At 37.1% G+C, this 17,853-nt stretch overlaps 1 protein-coding gene across 1 annotated transcript in view; it reads right to left on the bottom strand.

The window, feature by feature from the left end:
* Positions 1–17,853, bottom strand: part of FCHO2 (FCH and mu domain containing endocytic adaptor 2) — a 123,522-nt gene that overhangs the window by 8,852 nt on the left and 96,817 nt on the right. The window contains 4 exon segments of the mRNA XM_045495220.1: positions 6,502–6,634; positions 6,967–7,122; positions 10,796–10,907; positions 15,294–15,423. Of these exon segments, the coding sequence (XP_045351176.1) occupies positions 6,502–6,634; positions 6,967–7,122; positions 10,796–10,907; positions 15,294–15,423 (531 nt within the window).

Here is a 17,853-nt window from a genome sequence, read left to right as displayed (position 1 = left end):
TGTATGCCTACTAACAAGTGGTCACAGCTCTCTTAATACAGTCTTTCCCATTTTTGTTAATCTGATGAGCTAAAACTGCTATCTCATTGTCACCTTAGTATCCACTGCTCTGATTACTATAGATATGAAACATCTTTCATAAGTTACCTATCTTGAGTTAACCATCTTTTATTTAAATTTTTTTTTTCCAACGTTTATTTATTTTTGGTACAGATAGAGACAGAGCATGAACGGGGGAGGGTCAGAGAGAGAGGGAGACACAGAATCGGAAACAGGCTCCAGGCTCTGAGCCATCAGCCCAGAGCCTGACGAGGGGCTCGAACTCACGGACTGCGAGATCGTGACCTGGCTGAAGTCGGATGCTTAACCGACTGCGCCACCCAGGCGCCCCAACCATCTTTTATTTAAAAGAGCTCTTCAGAGTAAGCCTTTTGGTCTGTCTTATTATATTATGAAAACTTTTCCCTCAGATTAGATACCAATTCTGTTTAAGACTTTGTTTTAACAAAGAATTTATACACATTTATTTATTGTCAAATATCCCTCTCATACCATGGCTACTGGGTTCTGTATTACACTTAAAAAGGTCTTGACACTTCAAGATCAAAATATGTAAAAACATATACATATTAAAAATATACATATATACACACACACTTGCACACTTTATATTCATCCATGACTTTACCCCATTAAAACTAAAACATTACTCCACATTACCATTTAAAACATTTTTACTCCAAGCTTTATTCTTCCGGAAAACTTGAAAATGACTGTCCAAACACCAATATATACACACTTCCACTGGATTTCTGATCAGGATCGCATTAAATTTCTAAGTTAATTTAGAAACACCTAAGCTTTTTACAACATGACTCTTCATCTGAATAAAATATACCTTTATAACTATATTCAACTCATTAGAAATAGTGTTAGGTTTCTTCCTAATTAGTTTTTATTATGTGTTCATTGTGATTACAGGAAAGGATAGTTTAACATGTTTTTTAAATTTTACTGCGGTATAATTGACATGAGTTTCAGGTGGACTACATAAAGGTTCAATATTTTATATACTGCAAAATAATCACAACTACTTTTTCTCGTGATGAGGATTGAGATTTACTCTTTTAGCACCTCTGAAATATGCAATATGGTTTTACTAACCTTAGTCATGATGCTGTATCTTCCATCCTCATGACTTATTACTGGAAGTATATACTTTTGAATCCTTTCACCCACTTTGTCTACCTCCCTCCAAACCCTATATCTGGAAACAGTATGTTCTCTGTTGCCTCTGAGCTTGGCATTTTGTTTTTTAGATTCCACATAGAAGTGGAATTATACGGTATTTCTCTTTCACTGTCTTAGTTCACTTAGCATAATGGAATTGCTGCCTCCTCTTCTATTTTTTTTTTTTTTTTTTGGAAAAGTTTGAGAACGATTGGTAATAATTCTTTGCTGCAAATTGGGTAGAATTCACCAGTGAGACAGTGTAGTCCTGGATTTCTGTTCCTGGAAGGTTTTTGATTACTGATACAGTCTCTTTACTAGTAACTGGTCTATTGAGATTTTCTACTTTATCAGGATTCAGTCTTAGAAGGCTGTTTCTAAAAATTTATTTCTTCTAGGCTGTTCAATTGTTGGCATAAAATTGTTCGTGGTGGTTTCTCATGACCCTTTGTATTTGCATAGTATCAGTTGTAAGGTCTCCTCTCTTATTTCTGACTTTATTTGCACCCTCTTTGCTGTTTTCTTGGTAAATCTGATTAAAAGTTTATCACTTTTATCTTTTCAAAGAACCAGCTTAGTTTTTTCTATTGTATTTTTAATTTGTATTTGATTTCTGCTCTTGGTTACTTCGTCCATTCCACTAACTGTGGCTTTATTCTTCATTTTCTTAGTTCTCCGAGGTGTAAAGGGAGTTTGAGATTTTTGTTTGCTGGGTAGGCATTTATTGACAGGAACATCCTTCTTAGCACTGTTTTTGCTACATCCAGTAATTTTGGCATATGTCCATTTTCATTGGTCTCAAGATAATTTTTCATTTCTCTTTTGATTTATTCATTGACCGAATGGTTGAGTAGCATATTGTTTAATTTCCACACATTTTTTTAATTTTCCAGTCTTCTTCCCATAATTGATTTCTAGTTTCGTATCATTTTGGTCAGAAAAGATGCTTAACAGGATTTCTATCTTTTCAAATTTATTAATACTTGTTTTGTGGCCTAACCTATGATCTTCTCTAGAGATGTCCCATGTGCACTTGAAAAGAAGGTATATACCGCTTTGGGATGGAATGTTCTGTATATATCTTTTAAGTCTATCTGGTCTATCATGTCATTTAAGAAAAACGTTTTCTTATTGATGTCTGTCTAGATGACGTAAATAGGGTATTCCCCTTTTGTATTGCTCTCAATTTCTCCCTTTAAGGTCTCTTAAAAGGTAGATTTAGGTGCTCCACTGTTGGGTGCATAAATATTTACAAATATGACATCATCTTGGTGGAGTGACACCTTTATCACTATATAATGCCCTTTTTTCTTAATGCCTCTAATTTTAAAGTCTATTTTGTCTATTAACCTACCCCAGATTTTTTTTTTTTTTTTAATATTTATTTTTGAGACAATGCGAGAGACAGAGTGCAATCAATGGAGGGGCAGACAGAGGCAGACACAGAATCTGAAGCGGGCTCCAGGCACTGAGCTGTCAGCCCAGAGCCCGACACAGGGCTCGAATGCACAAACCCCAAGATCATGACCTGAGCTGAAGTTGGATGCTTAACCGACTGGGCCACTCAGGCACCCCTAACCTACCCCAGCTTTTGATTTCTATTTGTAAGGAGTACCTTTTCCATCCCTTCATTTTAACTCTGTCCTTTTTAAAATTTTTTTTAATGTTTTATTTATTTTTGAGAGAGAGAGCATGAGCAGGGGAGGGGCAGAAAGACAGGGAGACACAGAAACCGAAGCAGGCTCCAGGCTCTGAGCTGTCAGCACAGAGTCCGATACGGGGCTCGAACTCACGAAATGTGAGATCATGACCTGAGCCCAAGTCGGACGCTTAACCGACTGAGCCACCCAGGCGCCCCATTAACTCTGTCCTTCTATATGAAGTGAGTCTCTTATGCACAGCATTATACATGGGTGATACTTTTAACCCACTCATCCATTCTCTTTTGACTGGATAATTTAGTCCATTCATAGTTAATTATTGACAGGTATGTACTTACTGGCATCTTCTTAACTGTTTTCTGGCTGTTTTTGTAGTTCATCTTTTTTTTTTTCCCACCTGTGCTCTTCCTTTGTGGTTTGATGACATTATTTACTGATATGCTTAAATTCCTTTTCATTTTTTATGTATTTACTATACATTTTTATTTTATAGTTACCATGAGGCTTACATATAACAACCTATATTTATAAGTATTTTAAGTTGAGAACTGAAAATTGAACATATTCTAAAGCTCTACATCATTTTTAGTCTCCCTCCACTGCACATTTTATGTTTTTAATGTTACATTAAAACAATCATTTTAATGTTTATTTTTGAGAGACGGCACGAGCCAGGGGGAAGAGGGAGAGGGAGAGGGAGGGGGGGAGAGAGAGAGAGAGAGAGAGAGAATCCAAAGCAGGTTCCAGTCTCCAAGCTGTCAGCACAGAGCCTGACACAGGGCTCTAACCCACAAACCAGAGACCATGACCTGAAGCCAAAGTCAGATGCTCAACCGAGCCACCCAGGTGCCCCTGAGATCACATTTTATATCTTTTTATCTAGCGTATCCCTTAACTGATTATTGTAGTTAATTTTACCACTCTTGTCTTTTAACCTTCATCCTACCTTTTATGAGTAATTAATCCATTCCACCTTTACCATATGTTTACCTTTACCAGTGAGATTTATACTTTAATTAGTGCCCTTTACAGCTTAAAAAAGTTCCTTTAACATTTCTTGTGCGGCTTGTTTATTTGTAATAAACTTGTTTAGCTTTTGCTTTTCCAGAAAACTCTTTCTCTCTCCTTCAATTCTGAATGAAAACTTTCCAGGGTAGAGTATTCTTGGTTGGAGATTGTTTTCTTTGAGCACTTTGAATGTATCCTGATCTCCCCTTTCTGGCCTACAAGGTTTGTGCCAAAAAAAATCTGATAGCCTCAGCAGATATATAACAAGTGGTTTTTCTCTTGCTACTTTTAAGACCTCTTTACCTTTGACTTTTGAAATTTTAATTATGTCTTGCAGAAGTCTCATTAAGATCATCTAATTTGGAACTGTCTGGGCTTCCTGGATCTTGATGTCTGTTTCCTTCCCCAGGTTAGGGAAGTTTTCAGCTATTAGGTCTTCAAGTTGTCTGTGCTTTTCTCTATCCTCTCCTTCTGGAACACCTGATGCAAAAGTTAGTCTGCTTGAGGTTGCCCCTTTAAGTCCCTTGAGCTTTCCTCACTTTTTTCATTCTTTTTGCAGCTCTGATTGGGTGAGTTACACTGTTCTGTCATCAAGTTCACCAATCTCTTCTGCTTCATCTAACCTGCTGTTGAACATCACTAGTTTTTCAGTCATATATTATATTCTTTGGCACTGTAACTTCTATTTGATACTTTCTTATATTTTCTGTTTCTTTGTTAAAATTCTCACTGGGTTCATCCACTGTTATCCTGAGTTGAATGAGCATCTTTATGGCCATTACTTTCAATGTTCTATCAGGTAAATTACTTACCTCCACTTCATTAAGGCTTTTTTGTGAGGTTTTATCTTGTTCTTTGATTAGGAACATATTTTGTTCCTTTATTTTGTTTGACCCTGTTTGCTTCTATGTATTAGATGAAACAGCCACCTCTCCCACTTTTGAAAAGTGGCCTCATGCACATGACCCTTTATCATTCAACCTTGCCTTAGATGTTGCTTGTCTTTTGAAACTTTGTGATTACCAAAGAAGCCTATTCTTTAATAGCTCCCAATTGTTGAGGGTGTGCCAAGACCTGTCAGCACCTAGACTGAGACTGACTGGAAGCCAAACCATCAGGCAGCAACTTTTAAAGAATGCAAATATAACTGGTCTTGCAAGACCACAAGCATGAGCCCTGCTGGCCACCAGACCAGGCAATCTAGAGGTGTCCCGCTAGGCAACAGTTGAAAAAAATCAGGGCTCCAGACAAGTGTATAAGCTCCCTTCTGGGAGATACCACAAGCTGCAGCAAGGCAGGAGAGCACAAAAAATGACTCAGCCTATGTTCCCTGGATCATAAAAATGGCACCCTTTTAAAGAAAAAACAAAATCTGGAGTTAATATATAATATATAAATTATTTTAATATACATATTAAAAATCTGGGGGGGGGGGTGTGTGTGCGTGTGTGTGTATGGCACCTGCCAGCTTTGGGCACTAAAGTGCTGCCTACTAGCTCCTCTATCCCTGGAGAGTATCTCAGTAGGCCTCTGCCTCACTGGTTCACACTTTATGATAAGCCAAATGACTCTCTTTTCTTATATAATGTGGTCACCTTTTGATTGGCTGCTTCTGCATTGGTCCCTAGACTGAGTGAGTCTGTGTGAGAATCCTCTAGAAGGTGTTTTTCAGATCACCATAGCCCTTGGGTATCATGGCCATGGGCTCTGGTGCTTTTCAAAGCCAGAAGTTTTGGGGGCTCTTCTCTCAGGTACAGATCTTAAAAGGTGGGATGCCTGATATGAGGTATGAACTTTTCACTTGGGAATTAGCTCCAGGTTTGTGAGTTCCCTTCTGACTGTGGGTCACAGTGCTGGTGGTGGAGTTTGTGGGGAGAATGGGTCTCACCCCTCCTGCATGCTTCCACGTGACCCTCTGCTTGTTTGCTAATGTGATGGAGCTGTTCAGGTGGTTTTCAGGTCTTTTTCAGAGGAAACTGTTCCAGAGTAGCTGTAGCTTTGGTGTGTCCATAGGAGGAGGAGAGTTCCAGATCTTCCTATATTGCCATCTTCTAGCACCTCTCCAAGTCTGATAAGTTTGTCAAAATTTTTCTGCATTAATATTCCTAACTGGATATTTAGAAAGCTACTAATCTTTGCATTAATTTTTAAACTCACCTCTTTATTAAAAACCCCTACAGCAAATAGTTTTTCAGTTCATTCTTAGGTTTCCAGGACTATAACATCACCTGTAAGTAACAGTAATTTGGGTTCCTCCTTCCACTATTACTGCTTTATTCTCTTGTGTAACTGTACTAACACATCCAGAAAAATCTCTTACAGTTAATAACAGATGTCTTTGCTACTCCAGACTTTAACTGCTTTGTGTGTTTCATTATTAAGACTGATGTTGCTGGTCTTTTCAGGTTAAGGACATATTCATGTATATTTACTCAGTATTTGAATCAGGAATAGTGAATTTGATCATCAATTTCCTTTGGTTTCAATGAGTTTCCTTGAATTCCTGGAATAAAACTCATGAGTCCATAACACATTACTCATTTAATCTATGAGAATCTATTAATATTTTAATTTATGATTTTTACAAGGATAGAACACTTACCTGATACTTTAATACATCTACATTATAATAAGAAGCAGCTGGATTTTGCTCTGATAGCTTCTTGAGGTAGACAGTAACAGCTTGCATGTTCATCCAAAAATCTTTTGTGTTAGAATCACACTGTGATGGATCACTGTATGCATAAGAAATATTTTTGTTATTTTATTTAACTTAGCTTCATCCTTTGCCTCTGTATTGTCACTTGGTGACCTGGGAAAGACTAGTAGAAATAAACCAAAAGGTGGGATGAGGGAAAACTAAGGGGGATAAAGAATAAAACATAGCAGAAACTTGTTTGAAAAATGAGGTAACAGAAGAGAAGGACTTAACAAATACCATCACCAGCAAAAGCACAGAGGGCAGAAGGCTGTTTAATCTTAACTTCTGTATTGTCATCCAACTGAATTATTGCTTCAATGAAGCAGGAAAAATTTAACTTCACCTTCAAAACAAGAGTACACGAACCTGAACACAAGTTGAGCATTTGGAAGAATTTGCTCTAGTCTGCTGATGTGTTTCACCCTGAAACACAGCACAGCTGGAGATGGATTGCTAGTGAAGACTTTAATAATTCCACTCGGAAACGATATTGTCATGTCACCAGTGATCTTCACAATACACCTGAAATTAGGGATTTGGAAAATTTTAAGTGGTTTAAATAAGGCGCTTTAATAATTAAACTCCAAACACAAATGTAAGAGTAAAGATCACATCTCTTCACTTGTTTAGAAAAACCACCCCCTGGCTGTCCCTTAAGGAGACTGCTTCCCTGGTAACACCATCCTCAGTTGGAGCTATTTTTCACTGAAACCCTACTAAATACAAGGCCTGAGTGGCAGTGGGAGATGTCTTCCTAGTTCCTCATTGCCTCTTCCAACTCTATATTCCTACATCCTTCCTAAAAACCTCCAGCCTCCTATCTAACTCAATATACTACTTGCTACTCCATCCCTTTCAACACTGTTTGATTTTTCTGAAAATGTTAGCTCTTTGCCTGCTGTCAGTCTGTCTCTGTATCATTACTCCTATCACAATCTGTAGTGATTTCAATATCCACACAGACAATGCTCTTGATATTTTGGGCACCTAGTTCTCAGCCCCTTGTCTCCAAACAATCCTGTCTTCCAGCCTACTTCGGTCACACAGCAGCCCCTCCATAATCTTGATTTCAGCCTCCCCATTCCTCTATTGGCCACTTCCTCTTTTCCCAACTTACTCTGTCTAGTACCACATCTCCAACAATTCTCATCAAAGCCTCCACAATCCATTGTTCCTACTACCTTTTCACTCCACTCATTCCTTCAAACCCTCCTTTCCTCCTAGGATTTCCTGGTCTATCATGCAATTCTACCTCTTCTCATACCTTCCTTCTTCTCCAGTCTGAAATATTCCTTCCCTCTACTCGCAGCCATCGACTTTAAATTTTACTGAGGAAATAAAATCAGTAAAGAACTTCCTTACAGTCTCACAGGTGAACTCCTACTTGACTCTGTATCCATACCTTTCCTCCTGTTTCAAGAGATCAGTCTATGCACGTAAGGCCGATCTCACTGCTTCTGCACTGAAGCTCATCTGTTACATACCAGAGACTTCTCTAATGCAACTACCCTGTTTCCTGAAATTTCCTACCCAATTTTTTCCAAAAATATTGGATCTTCCCCATTAGTGTATAGACATGCTGAAATGTGTATCTTTAAAAAACTCACACTAAAATTAATAAAAACTTCCTCTGACTCTATCATTTCTCTATCACTACACCTCTCTGCTTTCACTTAGAGCAAAACATCCTAAATTTTTCTATACTTGCTCCTTCCAAATACAGTTGTATCTGCATCATCTCCTACTCTTGTTTTAGTTTTTATGTTTTATATTTGAGGGAGACAGAGCACGAGCAGGGGAGGGGCAGAGAGAGAGGGACACACAGAATCTGAAGCAGGCTCCAGGCTCTGAACTGTCAGCACAGAGTCTGATGAGGGGCTCAAACTCAAGAGCAGGGAGATCATGACCTGAGCAGAAGTCAGATGCTTAACTGACTGAGCCACCCACATGCCCCCTCTTCTCCCACTCTTGAAAGCATGCTTAGAGGGAGTTCATCTCTACCACTTGACAAACTGCTCTTGTGAAGGTCACCAATGACCTCCATAATGTCAAAATTCAATTTTTCTTGACGAATCAGAAGCATCTGATACAGCTTCACACCATCCTTCACAAAAGGGTTTTATTCACTTCGTTTTGGTACACTGCTCTTCTGATTCTCTCCTCACCTCTCTTGTTGCTTGCAGTTTCAAACTCCTTTACCCAATCATTTTGTCTTTCTGTTTTCTAACCACTGAAAGGAGCCACAATTCTCATCAGATCTCTTCCTAGGCCTTGTGGTTTTAAGTATTGTATACAAGTTAATGACTACTAAGTATTTCATCTCTAGCCTATGACCTAGGCCCTGAAATCCAGTATCATGTATTCAGTTGTCTTTTTTTTTTGTTTTAGAGCGAGAAGGCACAAGTGAGCGAGAGGTAGAGGGAGAGAGAAGTGGGGCTTGAGCTCACCTGAAGCAGGGCTCAAGTCCCCCCAGTATGGGACTTAAACTCATGAACAAGGAGATCATGACGTGAGCCAAAGTCAAATGCTTAATGAGTGAGCCACCCAGGCACCCTGTATTCATTTGTTACCAACCGACTCCCTTAGCAAATCTTGACAACTGTTTTCAAAATGAATTCAATATCTCACTATTACTCATGACTTCCTCAGTTAATCACCTTATATAGGCCACCATCACCTCTCACCTGGACTGCTGCAGTTAACCTTCTCTCTCTCTCTGCTTGTACTCTGGCTCATTCTAGTTTATTCTCCATATGGCAGCCAGAGTACTCCTTCAAAACACTTATAAGTAACTTTCTCTGCTCGAAGACCTTCACTGGTTCCCACCCTGCTCAGAATAAACTCCACACTCTTTACCATGGTCTCTAATTCCCAACCTGATCTGGCCCCTCAAAGGACTCCTCTTTGACCACTCCCCTCCTTGCTAACTCCAACTTAGTGACATAGTTCTCTTTCCTTTGAATATGTCAAGCACGCTTCTACCTCAGTCTTTTACACTCACTGGAATGCTCTTCCCTCAGACATCTGCATGGTTGGCTCCTCAATGTCTTTGAAATATCTGCTTAAACTTAACATCAGAAACGCTTTCTCAGGGCACCTGTGTGGCTCAGTGGGTTAAGAGACTGACTTTGGCTCAGGTCACAATTTCTCAGTTCATGAATTCGAGCCCCACATCAGGCTCACTACTGTCAGTGCAGAGCCTGCTTCGGATCCTCTGTACCCTGTCTCTCTCTGTCCATCCCGTGCTCGTGCTCTCTCAAAAATATTTTTTTTCTAGGGGCACCTGGGTGGCTCAATAAGTTGAGCATCCGACCTCCACTCAGGTCATGATCTCACATTTCCTGAGTTTGAGCCCCGCGTCGGGCTCTGTGCTGACAGCTCAGGACCTGGTTCCTGCTTCAGATCCCGTGACTCCCTCTCTCTCTGCCCCTCCCCCCCTCACACTCTGTCTCTCTCTCAAAAATAAAAAAACATTAACAAAAATTTAAAAATATATTTTTTCAAAAAGAAAGGCTTTCTCTGATCATAAAAAGAAAAAAGAAATTAGTTTGGTGCCTGGGTGGCTCAGTCCATTAAGCTTGACTCTTGATTTTGGCTCAGGACATGATCTCACAGCTTGTAGGTTCAAGTCCTGTGTTGGGCTCTGCGCTGACAATGTGGAGACTGCTTGGGATTCTCTCTCCCTCTCTCTCTCTGCTCTTCCCCTGCTCATGCACACTCTAAATAAACTGGGGGTGGGGGGGAACCCCACCAAAACACTTTCTTAAAAGAAGGAGGTTAAACCAATTCTACAAGAGTCTCATAAATGAAACATACATTTTAGGTCTCTCCTACAAACATTACACATTCCCCAAAGATACACATTAAGCCAATAGTCAAAGTTCTACCCCACTTCTAGGTCAGCTGCCATCATCCTGATCTTACAGATATATCACACAGCAGATGGCGCACAAAGCTTGGGCAAGAATGTAAATAAATTGGGGAGAAAAGCCATCACCACTGCTGATTATAGTGATTTGTTTTGTTTTGTTTGGAAAGACAATTGCTAAATGACTATATTTGATAGCAAAAAAAACCAGGTAAATAAATAATAGAAAACTCTAACCTATAGAGAATCAAAATGTAACTCTGCAAATATATTACCAAGCCCCCTCCCCACCAAACACACACACACACACACTTTTTTAAAACTAACTTGGTAGGGTCTGCTCCTTTAAAGTAGGCATTAACAGATTCTGTAAGGGCAACTGCCACAGGTAAGGTGTCCTGATTTCCAAGGCTGACAGGGCTGGGACCTCGTGACACACCTAGAATACATATGCAATTTATTTGTTAAATCCTATAGAAAGAGCTTTATAAAATATCAAGACAGGTAAAGTCACAAGGTTAGCTTGTCACAAATGCTATTTGACACAAATGACTCTATTATTGGTTCCATTGATGGCCCAGGTATAAATCTGGAGGTTAAAAAATAGGGCAGAAAACAAATTGAAACATAATACAGAGGACAAAAAAAATCACGAAAACATGTTATACTGACTTTTCTTTTAAATGAAATGACACTAAACGCTTGGGTTAAGGAGTGTCAGAAGGAAAAAGCCCTTCACCTGAAGAACAAAACTACTAAAATATGTTTTCACAACCATTCAGATGCTAAATTGTTTCAAGTTCTACCAGTCAAATACTTCAGGGCATTAAGCTGGATTTTTGTGTTTCAGCTATTTCCATCCGTCAGCTATTTCTAACTGAATAACATAATGTTTCGGACACTACTCACTAGAATTCTTTTACCTCTTTGTCTAATGCATACATTATATTCCCATATATTCCCATTATCTTGATAAATAGGACAAATAATGTTAATTTTAAACATTCCTGACACAAAGTTCACTTAGATAACACACCTTTAGAGTTAAATAATATAAACATCAGTTATTTTAAAGCATAATAAAATGTAAACAAATTTTTTTTTTCAACGTTTATTTTTTTGGGGGGGACAGAGAGAGACAGAGCATGAACAGGGGAGGGGCAGAGAGAGAGGGAGACACAGAATCAGAAACAGGCTCCAGGCTCTGAGCCATCAGCCCAGAGCCCGACGCGGGGCTCGAACTCACGGACCGCGAGATGGTGACCTGGCTGAAGTCGGACGCTTAACCGACTGCGCCACCCAGGCGCCCCTAAACAAATTTAATCTATGCATGTATTCAGGTTTTTTTAACCTAAGCAAACTTTCTAGTTTATTTCATTATAGAAAAGTCCCTCAAAGCAGTTCATTGTCTTTCTTGACAAATGTACTCTTCCCACTCTTCTCATGTGGTAAGGTTACCACAATGGCTACTGACTGGAAAGTGGAGCATTTTATTTAATATACAATAAATGATGCAATTTTATATTTTAAAAAAGGCCAATAGCATAGATTATTCAGATTTTCTCATAAGAATAAATAATCTAGGTCAACGTAGCTCTGAAATTTGAAAGTATGCTTTTCTGTAAATATTACACAATGCTCATAGCCACCAGATAGTTCTATTTCAGCTAAGATTACCTATAGTGAAAGGGTGAGTTACTTTTGAAATACCTAAGATACTAAGCCTGACAAAAATCAGTACTAGTTCTCTCTGCCTCACAAGTAAGCCCGAGATTCTACACACAGTGAGAAAAAGCTTTTGTTAGCTGTAAAGGCCAGGAAGATTTTGTGGTATTTAATATTTTGAAGAATTCTGACTTGGAAGGTTCTTCACAGTTAGAAAAATAGCTCAGGGATTAAAAGTACATGGAAACAAGAACTGCTGCGAGGCCAAAGGGAAAAGTAAGTGCTCCCTCTGACTGCAAAAAAACTTAAAATTTCATACGAAAATTTAAAACTCAATAAATATAAAAATTTATTCAGAAAATCACAACAGCTACTATTTACTAATTCCAACAAATGTCTAGTACTGACCTAAGGAGGCATGAAAAAAATGCTGCCTTTTGGAGCCACAAGTAGTTTTGCAAAGCGGGAACATACTTAGTGGGTAAGGGATGGCTGGAAAGATGAGAGGACATGAAAATCTGTCTAGAGAAAAGTTTAAGGCCCAGATCATAGCACAGGGGACATTTAATTTTATCTCTGTGGCACTAAAAACTACTAAAAATGTTCAAGAGAAACATGGTTACATTTTTCATTTCGTGAGATCACTCTGAACACAGTGGATCCTAGAATGAAGAGAAAAATGTCTGTTGTCAGGGATTCAAATTTGGATCAGGGGACAGATGATGAAGTGAAAGATAAGGGGCTGACCAAGAGGCAGAAGACTCATGTATATGCATAAGAAAATGTTAAGTGAAAAAAGCAGACTAAGTAGAGATTAACTGAATATATCTATGCTGACACATGTTTGCACAATGGGAAAATTTCACTGTATGTGTGAATTAGTTCAGTGAATTTTTAAAAAAAATATATTGTTCTATATAGAGACTCACTAGAAAATCATAAAAGCATATGTTTTCTTGGGGAAGATGAAAGCTATAATACTCTTTATTAAAGAAAACTATATTCTCAATTATGAAATTAACCTTTCCCCTTAAACCACCTACGATAAATGGATATTTACACACAGTCATGGGTAACACTAATATCTGCTTCTACTGTGACATTAAAAATCAAAAGAAGCCTACATGTTACTGTTTTCACTTATCCAACTGGGCATATAAAATGAGAATTCTTGAAATAATCTGTATGAATTGTTAAGCCCATTACTGAAATACTGGCAAGAAGAAAAAAGTAGTGAATAGGAGGGGGGGAAAAACTCAAAATCCACTTAATATTTTGGCATATGTCCTTGCGTATTTTCTATTCTTGTTTTCAAGATTATATTGTACATACATAGTTCAAAAAAATGTTTGCATATTTCCTGTATCGAGTCCTTAAACTAAGTATAAAAGTCTAAATTTATAATGTATTATTCCAAATACATAATTTCTTAGAAATAAAAAAATCACCTGTATTTATAAGAATATTATGTGTTCTAATTTTGGTTTAATTGTTCTACATTTAAACAACCGTATGTTCTGAAAATGCAGAGCTTATAAAGTTGAAGAAAGAGGTACCTTCCTGTAATAATCAATGGATATTTTTGTAGAATTATTTACAGCCAGGAGTAAAAAACACTCCCAACTATTTGATACCTTTTTGCCTCTAACTTCACCTCACTATATGGATGGCTTTCTTAGGAGAGCATTTGCTCTGGTAAGTTAGGTATTTAAACTAACATAGTCTTTCTGCTGCTTTTCTAACCACTTTTTCTCTGATTCTGACAACTTTAGGGGTAAGATTTATGGACATTTATTAATGTTGAGAAGGGAAAAAAAGCAAGGAGATGAAGAAAATGCAAAAATACTGTTTTTATAATTGGGGATTTGATATCAATAAATCCTATACAGCAACTGGACATAATTAGTACAAACTGAGAAAGTTAAACCTTAGAGTTATTCTTGACTTCTGAGACACCATACATTGCTGAAAAAGGAAAAAAATGAGATAACAAAGTATTTTAGATACACTTTAGGATCATTAGTCAACACACATATATTGCTTTTGATACAATACCTTGTGAAGTGTCACAGTGCTTTTCAATTTCAGAGAGTGTCCCAATCAAATTATCATCTTCTATCATATTTAAATAAAACAAAATATTGTAGGAAAAGAAAATATTTGCAAGAAATAAGAAGGATCAAAAACTTAAAGAGAGCTGAATAAGCATCATAATTTTTAAAAAGGGAACTTTTATGGTAGATTTAAAGTATCTTTGTTGCACAAGATCCACATTATATCCAGCCTGCCTGTTTCCTCCCTCACCTGTGGTTCTACTATTGCCTGCCCTGGCCCAGACTAAAAACAAGTATGTACCTACTCAATCAAAAATATATTCTATTAAATTCAAATCCCTTTAAATAATTTAGAGAAAATGGGAGACCTAAAGCTAACTCTGTTTACTCAGACCACATGTCTGACTTCTAAAAAGATTCATCTATGTTTTTTATGACTAAAATACAGAGTTTGCAAAAACCAAAATTAACAAAATCACATATACAAACAAAACACAAGAATAAAGTGCTCATTATAGCTTTTTTGTTATACTAACAGTGGGTGAGAAAAGTAATAAGAATTTGTAGAAATTAGATAAAAGTGAAGATAAAAAAATGTCTTGAGCAAAATCTAGATGTAATAAAATAATGGACTTACTTGCTAGGGTTTAGGTTTATATACCTATGTCCTAATATCTACTACTTTTAAATCTTTAGGTTTAGGTTTACATACCTATGTCCTGGTATCTACTACTTTTAAATCTTGAGGATTTAAATTCTTATAGAAATATATAATTGCAAGCACAAAACTCCTTCCTTAAATTGAATAGTTATTAAAAGCTCTTAGGAGTATAAGCATCACTTCACATTAGAAAGGCCTGCATTATATACAGCCTTCAATTATTTATACTGGTCAGTAGTTTATAAATTTGATGCATTCTTAACAGTGTTAGAAAATTCTCCTATTCAGATAGGGAAAATGTGGCTAGTTTGACAATGCCAGGTGTGTCTACAGAAAACTGAAGTTTCTTAATGTTAAATTTTTCACGAGCTCATTAAAAAACAAAATTCAGCCTGATCATACTTTGGATGCTAACTTTCACATATAATCTATGATAATCACTTACCTACTGTTGGAGTATTGGCAGCACTTAATGAAGCCGAAGAGGAGATAGAGGAAGAACTTTCCGCCCGGGCTAAAGGAGCTGCAGGAGGTGGGCTGGTATTGGAAGTTACAGGTGGGCTGAATGGCCTGGGCTTAAAAACAAAAAGTTATTTACCAGAATGGTAAAACAATTCCTCTGTTATTAGAAAAGATATTTAGGTATGTTAAGATTAATTTTAATATAATCAACCAAATTTATTTTCTATTAACTAAAAAGTTAAAAGTGTTTCTTTTAACTAAAAATAGAGATGGCATAAGTCAAATCATTTTCAAGAATATGTTAAAGGCGGAGAAGGCTATTTTAAAATAATGCTGTCAAGAGAACCTTTATACATTAAACATTTTCTCTATTTCAATAAGTATACTTAAGCCAGAGTTTCAGAGGTTAAATTATAAGCTTAAACACCATGAAGGCTTTTCTTTCATACATACTGCCAAACTGCTTCCCAAAAGGATTATTCACTTTACTCCTATAAATAGAATATTTCTCTGCACCTTTGTCAGCAATGAATGGATGAGCCTTAGATGGAAAAATAATCTTAAAATAGATAAAAATAAGATGGGCATTTTACCTTTTAGGAGTTGTCTTTGTTGGCTTTGTCTAATTTAGTTTCGGGGGAGCTTAATATTACCTGAGCTTTCACTAACCCTTTGCTTTATCTGCTGCAAACACTTTGTCCCTAAATCTTGCTTGCCCTTTATTTTTGGTGTTTACAAATCTGTCCACATTTCCCTTTATAATTCCTTGTAACGCTTTCTCATTGAGACAGTTCACTCAAAAAAGACGTTTGAGGAAATCTTAATTCTATTGCCTTCCCACTTTTCTAAACATAAAAATACATATGAAAATTTGAACTTCTGTTCATTTCTTTTACTTGGGTGAATGGATTTTTTTTCCTTCCACATTCCTAAGTGTTCCAATAATACATGAGCAACACTTCCTAAAGGGTTTCATTTTTTTAAATAAGGCATATTTAACTTAGTTAAAAATAACATTTTCCTGCTTGTGAAAGTATTACGTAAATGAATATAATACTTATTCAATGCCTACTATGTGTCACTATGGGCCAAGCCATGGGTTAGATACACTAGATACAAAGCAGTGAACAAGAAAGATCCTGTTCCTGTCTTCAATTATTTGAGGAATATGAAAAACTAAAGACAAAAAAAACAAAAACAAAACACCCTATAAGCACTCCTACACTAAAATTAGTCAACTCTCTATTGTATGAATATAAATTTACAGATAGACACATAAAAATTAGGTACCATCCCAAGTGTTTTATACCAAGTAACCTCCCACTCCCTCAATTAACTATTTTTGAACTATTAGTTCCAGGGAATAGCTTTTTGATGACTGATTATAATAACTACTAGATTTAAAAAATATAGCAAGGCATAAAAATGCAGCTCTGTATACAGATGGAAGTGGTGCAAGGCATGAAGTCAAACACATATTAAACTCAACAGCTATGTGAAATCTATAAGCTTAGAAAAAATCTTGACCATGTACTGTGGGAGAAATTTCTCCTGTAGCAACATGGCCTCATGACCATACCATGTGGCTACATTTTTACAATTTACAGTTTAGAATGCACATTTTATAACTTTCTAGGAAAAGACAAAAACAGCTCTTAAGTGGTTTTCTGATTTTGGAATGGCACTGTCCAGTACAGTAGCCACAGCACTTGAAATGTGGCTAGTTCAAATTTGAGATGAGTTCTAAGTATAAAACAGACAGATTTTGAAGACTTAGCACACACAGAAAAGAAACTCTCCATCTTTACAGTGATTGCACTGTAAAATGTTTTTTTTTTAATATACTGAGTAAAATCAGTTAATTTTACTGTTTTTAATGTGGCTACTAGAAAAACTTCAGTATCTGCTGCGTTATATTTCTGTTGAACAGCACTACTTAAAAACAGCAGTTCTTAAACATGCATCAGAATCACTTGGAGGGCCACTTCCCAGAATTTCTGATTTGTCTGGGATGGAGACAGAGAAACTACATTTCTCCCAATCCTAGGTGATGGTAATGCTGCTAGTCTGGGGACCAAACTTTGAAAACCACTGCTCTAAACAATGAGGCAATCCCAACAGGAATGTGAAAAGGGTGTGTGATTATAGACCCTTTGAGCATCTAGTGAAAGGTAGGTGCCCTCTCCCCAAAAAAGTGCACATCCAAGCAGGCAAGGAAAAGGGCACTTCGATGTACAGCTGGAGAGAATTAAAATCAGCATAAACTTTCTGGTGGGCAATACAGTAATAATCATCAAGAGTCTTAAAAAAGGTGCATACCCTTTAGTTCATGAATTTCACTTTAAAATTTACTAAACATAAAGTCTGCGAAGAACAAAAGGATATTAAGACATTGTTTATAATGAAATCATTAAGACAGTGCTGACTAATGAAAACTTGGAAATAAACTAAATGTCAAATCACGTCTCTAAAAACCTTTGGAAATTTAATGCTGACAGTGGTGTTACAAGATACAGCATTTATGCTCTGCAGCGGTTTCAAAT

Source organism: Leopardus geoffroyi, chromosome A1 (assembly GCF_018350155.1).
Source record: "Leopardus geoffroyi isolate Oge1 chromosome A1, O.geoffroyi_Oge1_pat1.0, whole genome shotgun sequence".
Taxonomy (NCBI): Eukaryota; Metazoa; Chordata; class Mammalia; order Carnivora; family Felidae; genus Leopardus; species Leopardus geoffroyi.
The sequence above is the reverse complement of the archived record's forward strand: the minus strand, read 5'-3'. Positions and strand labels throughout refer to the sequence as shown.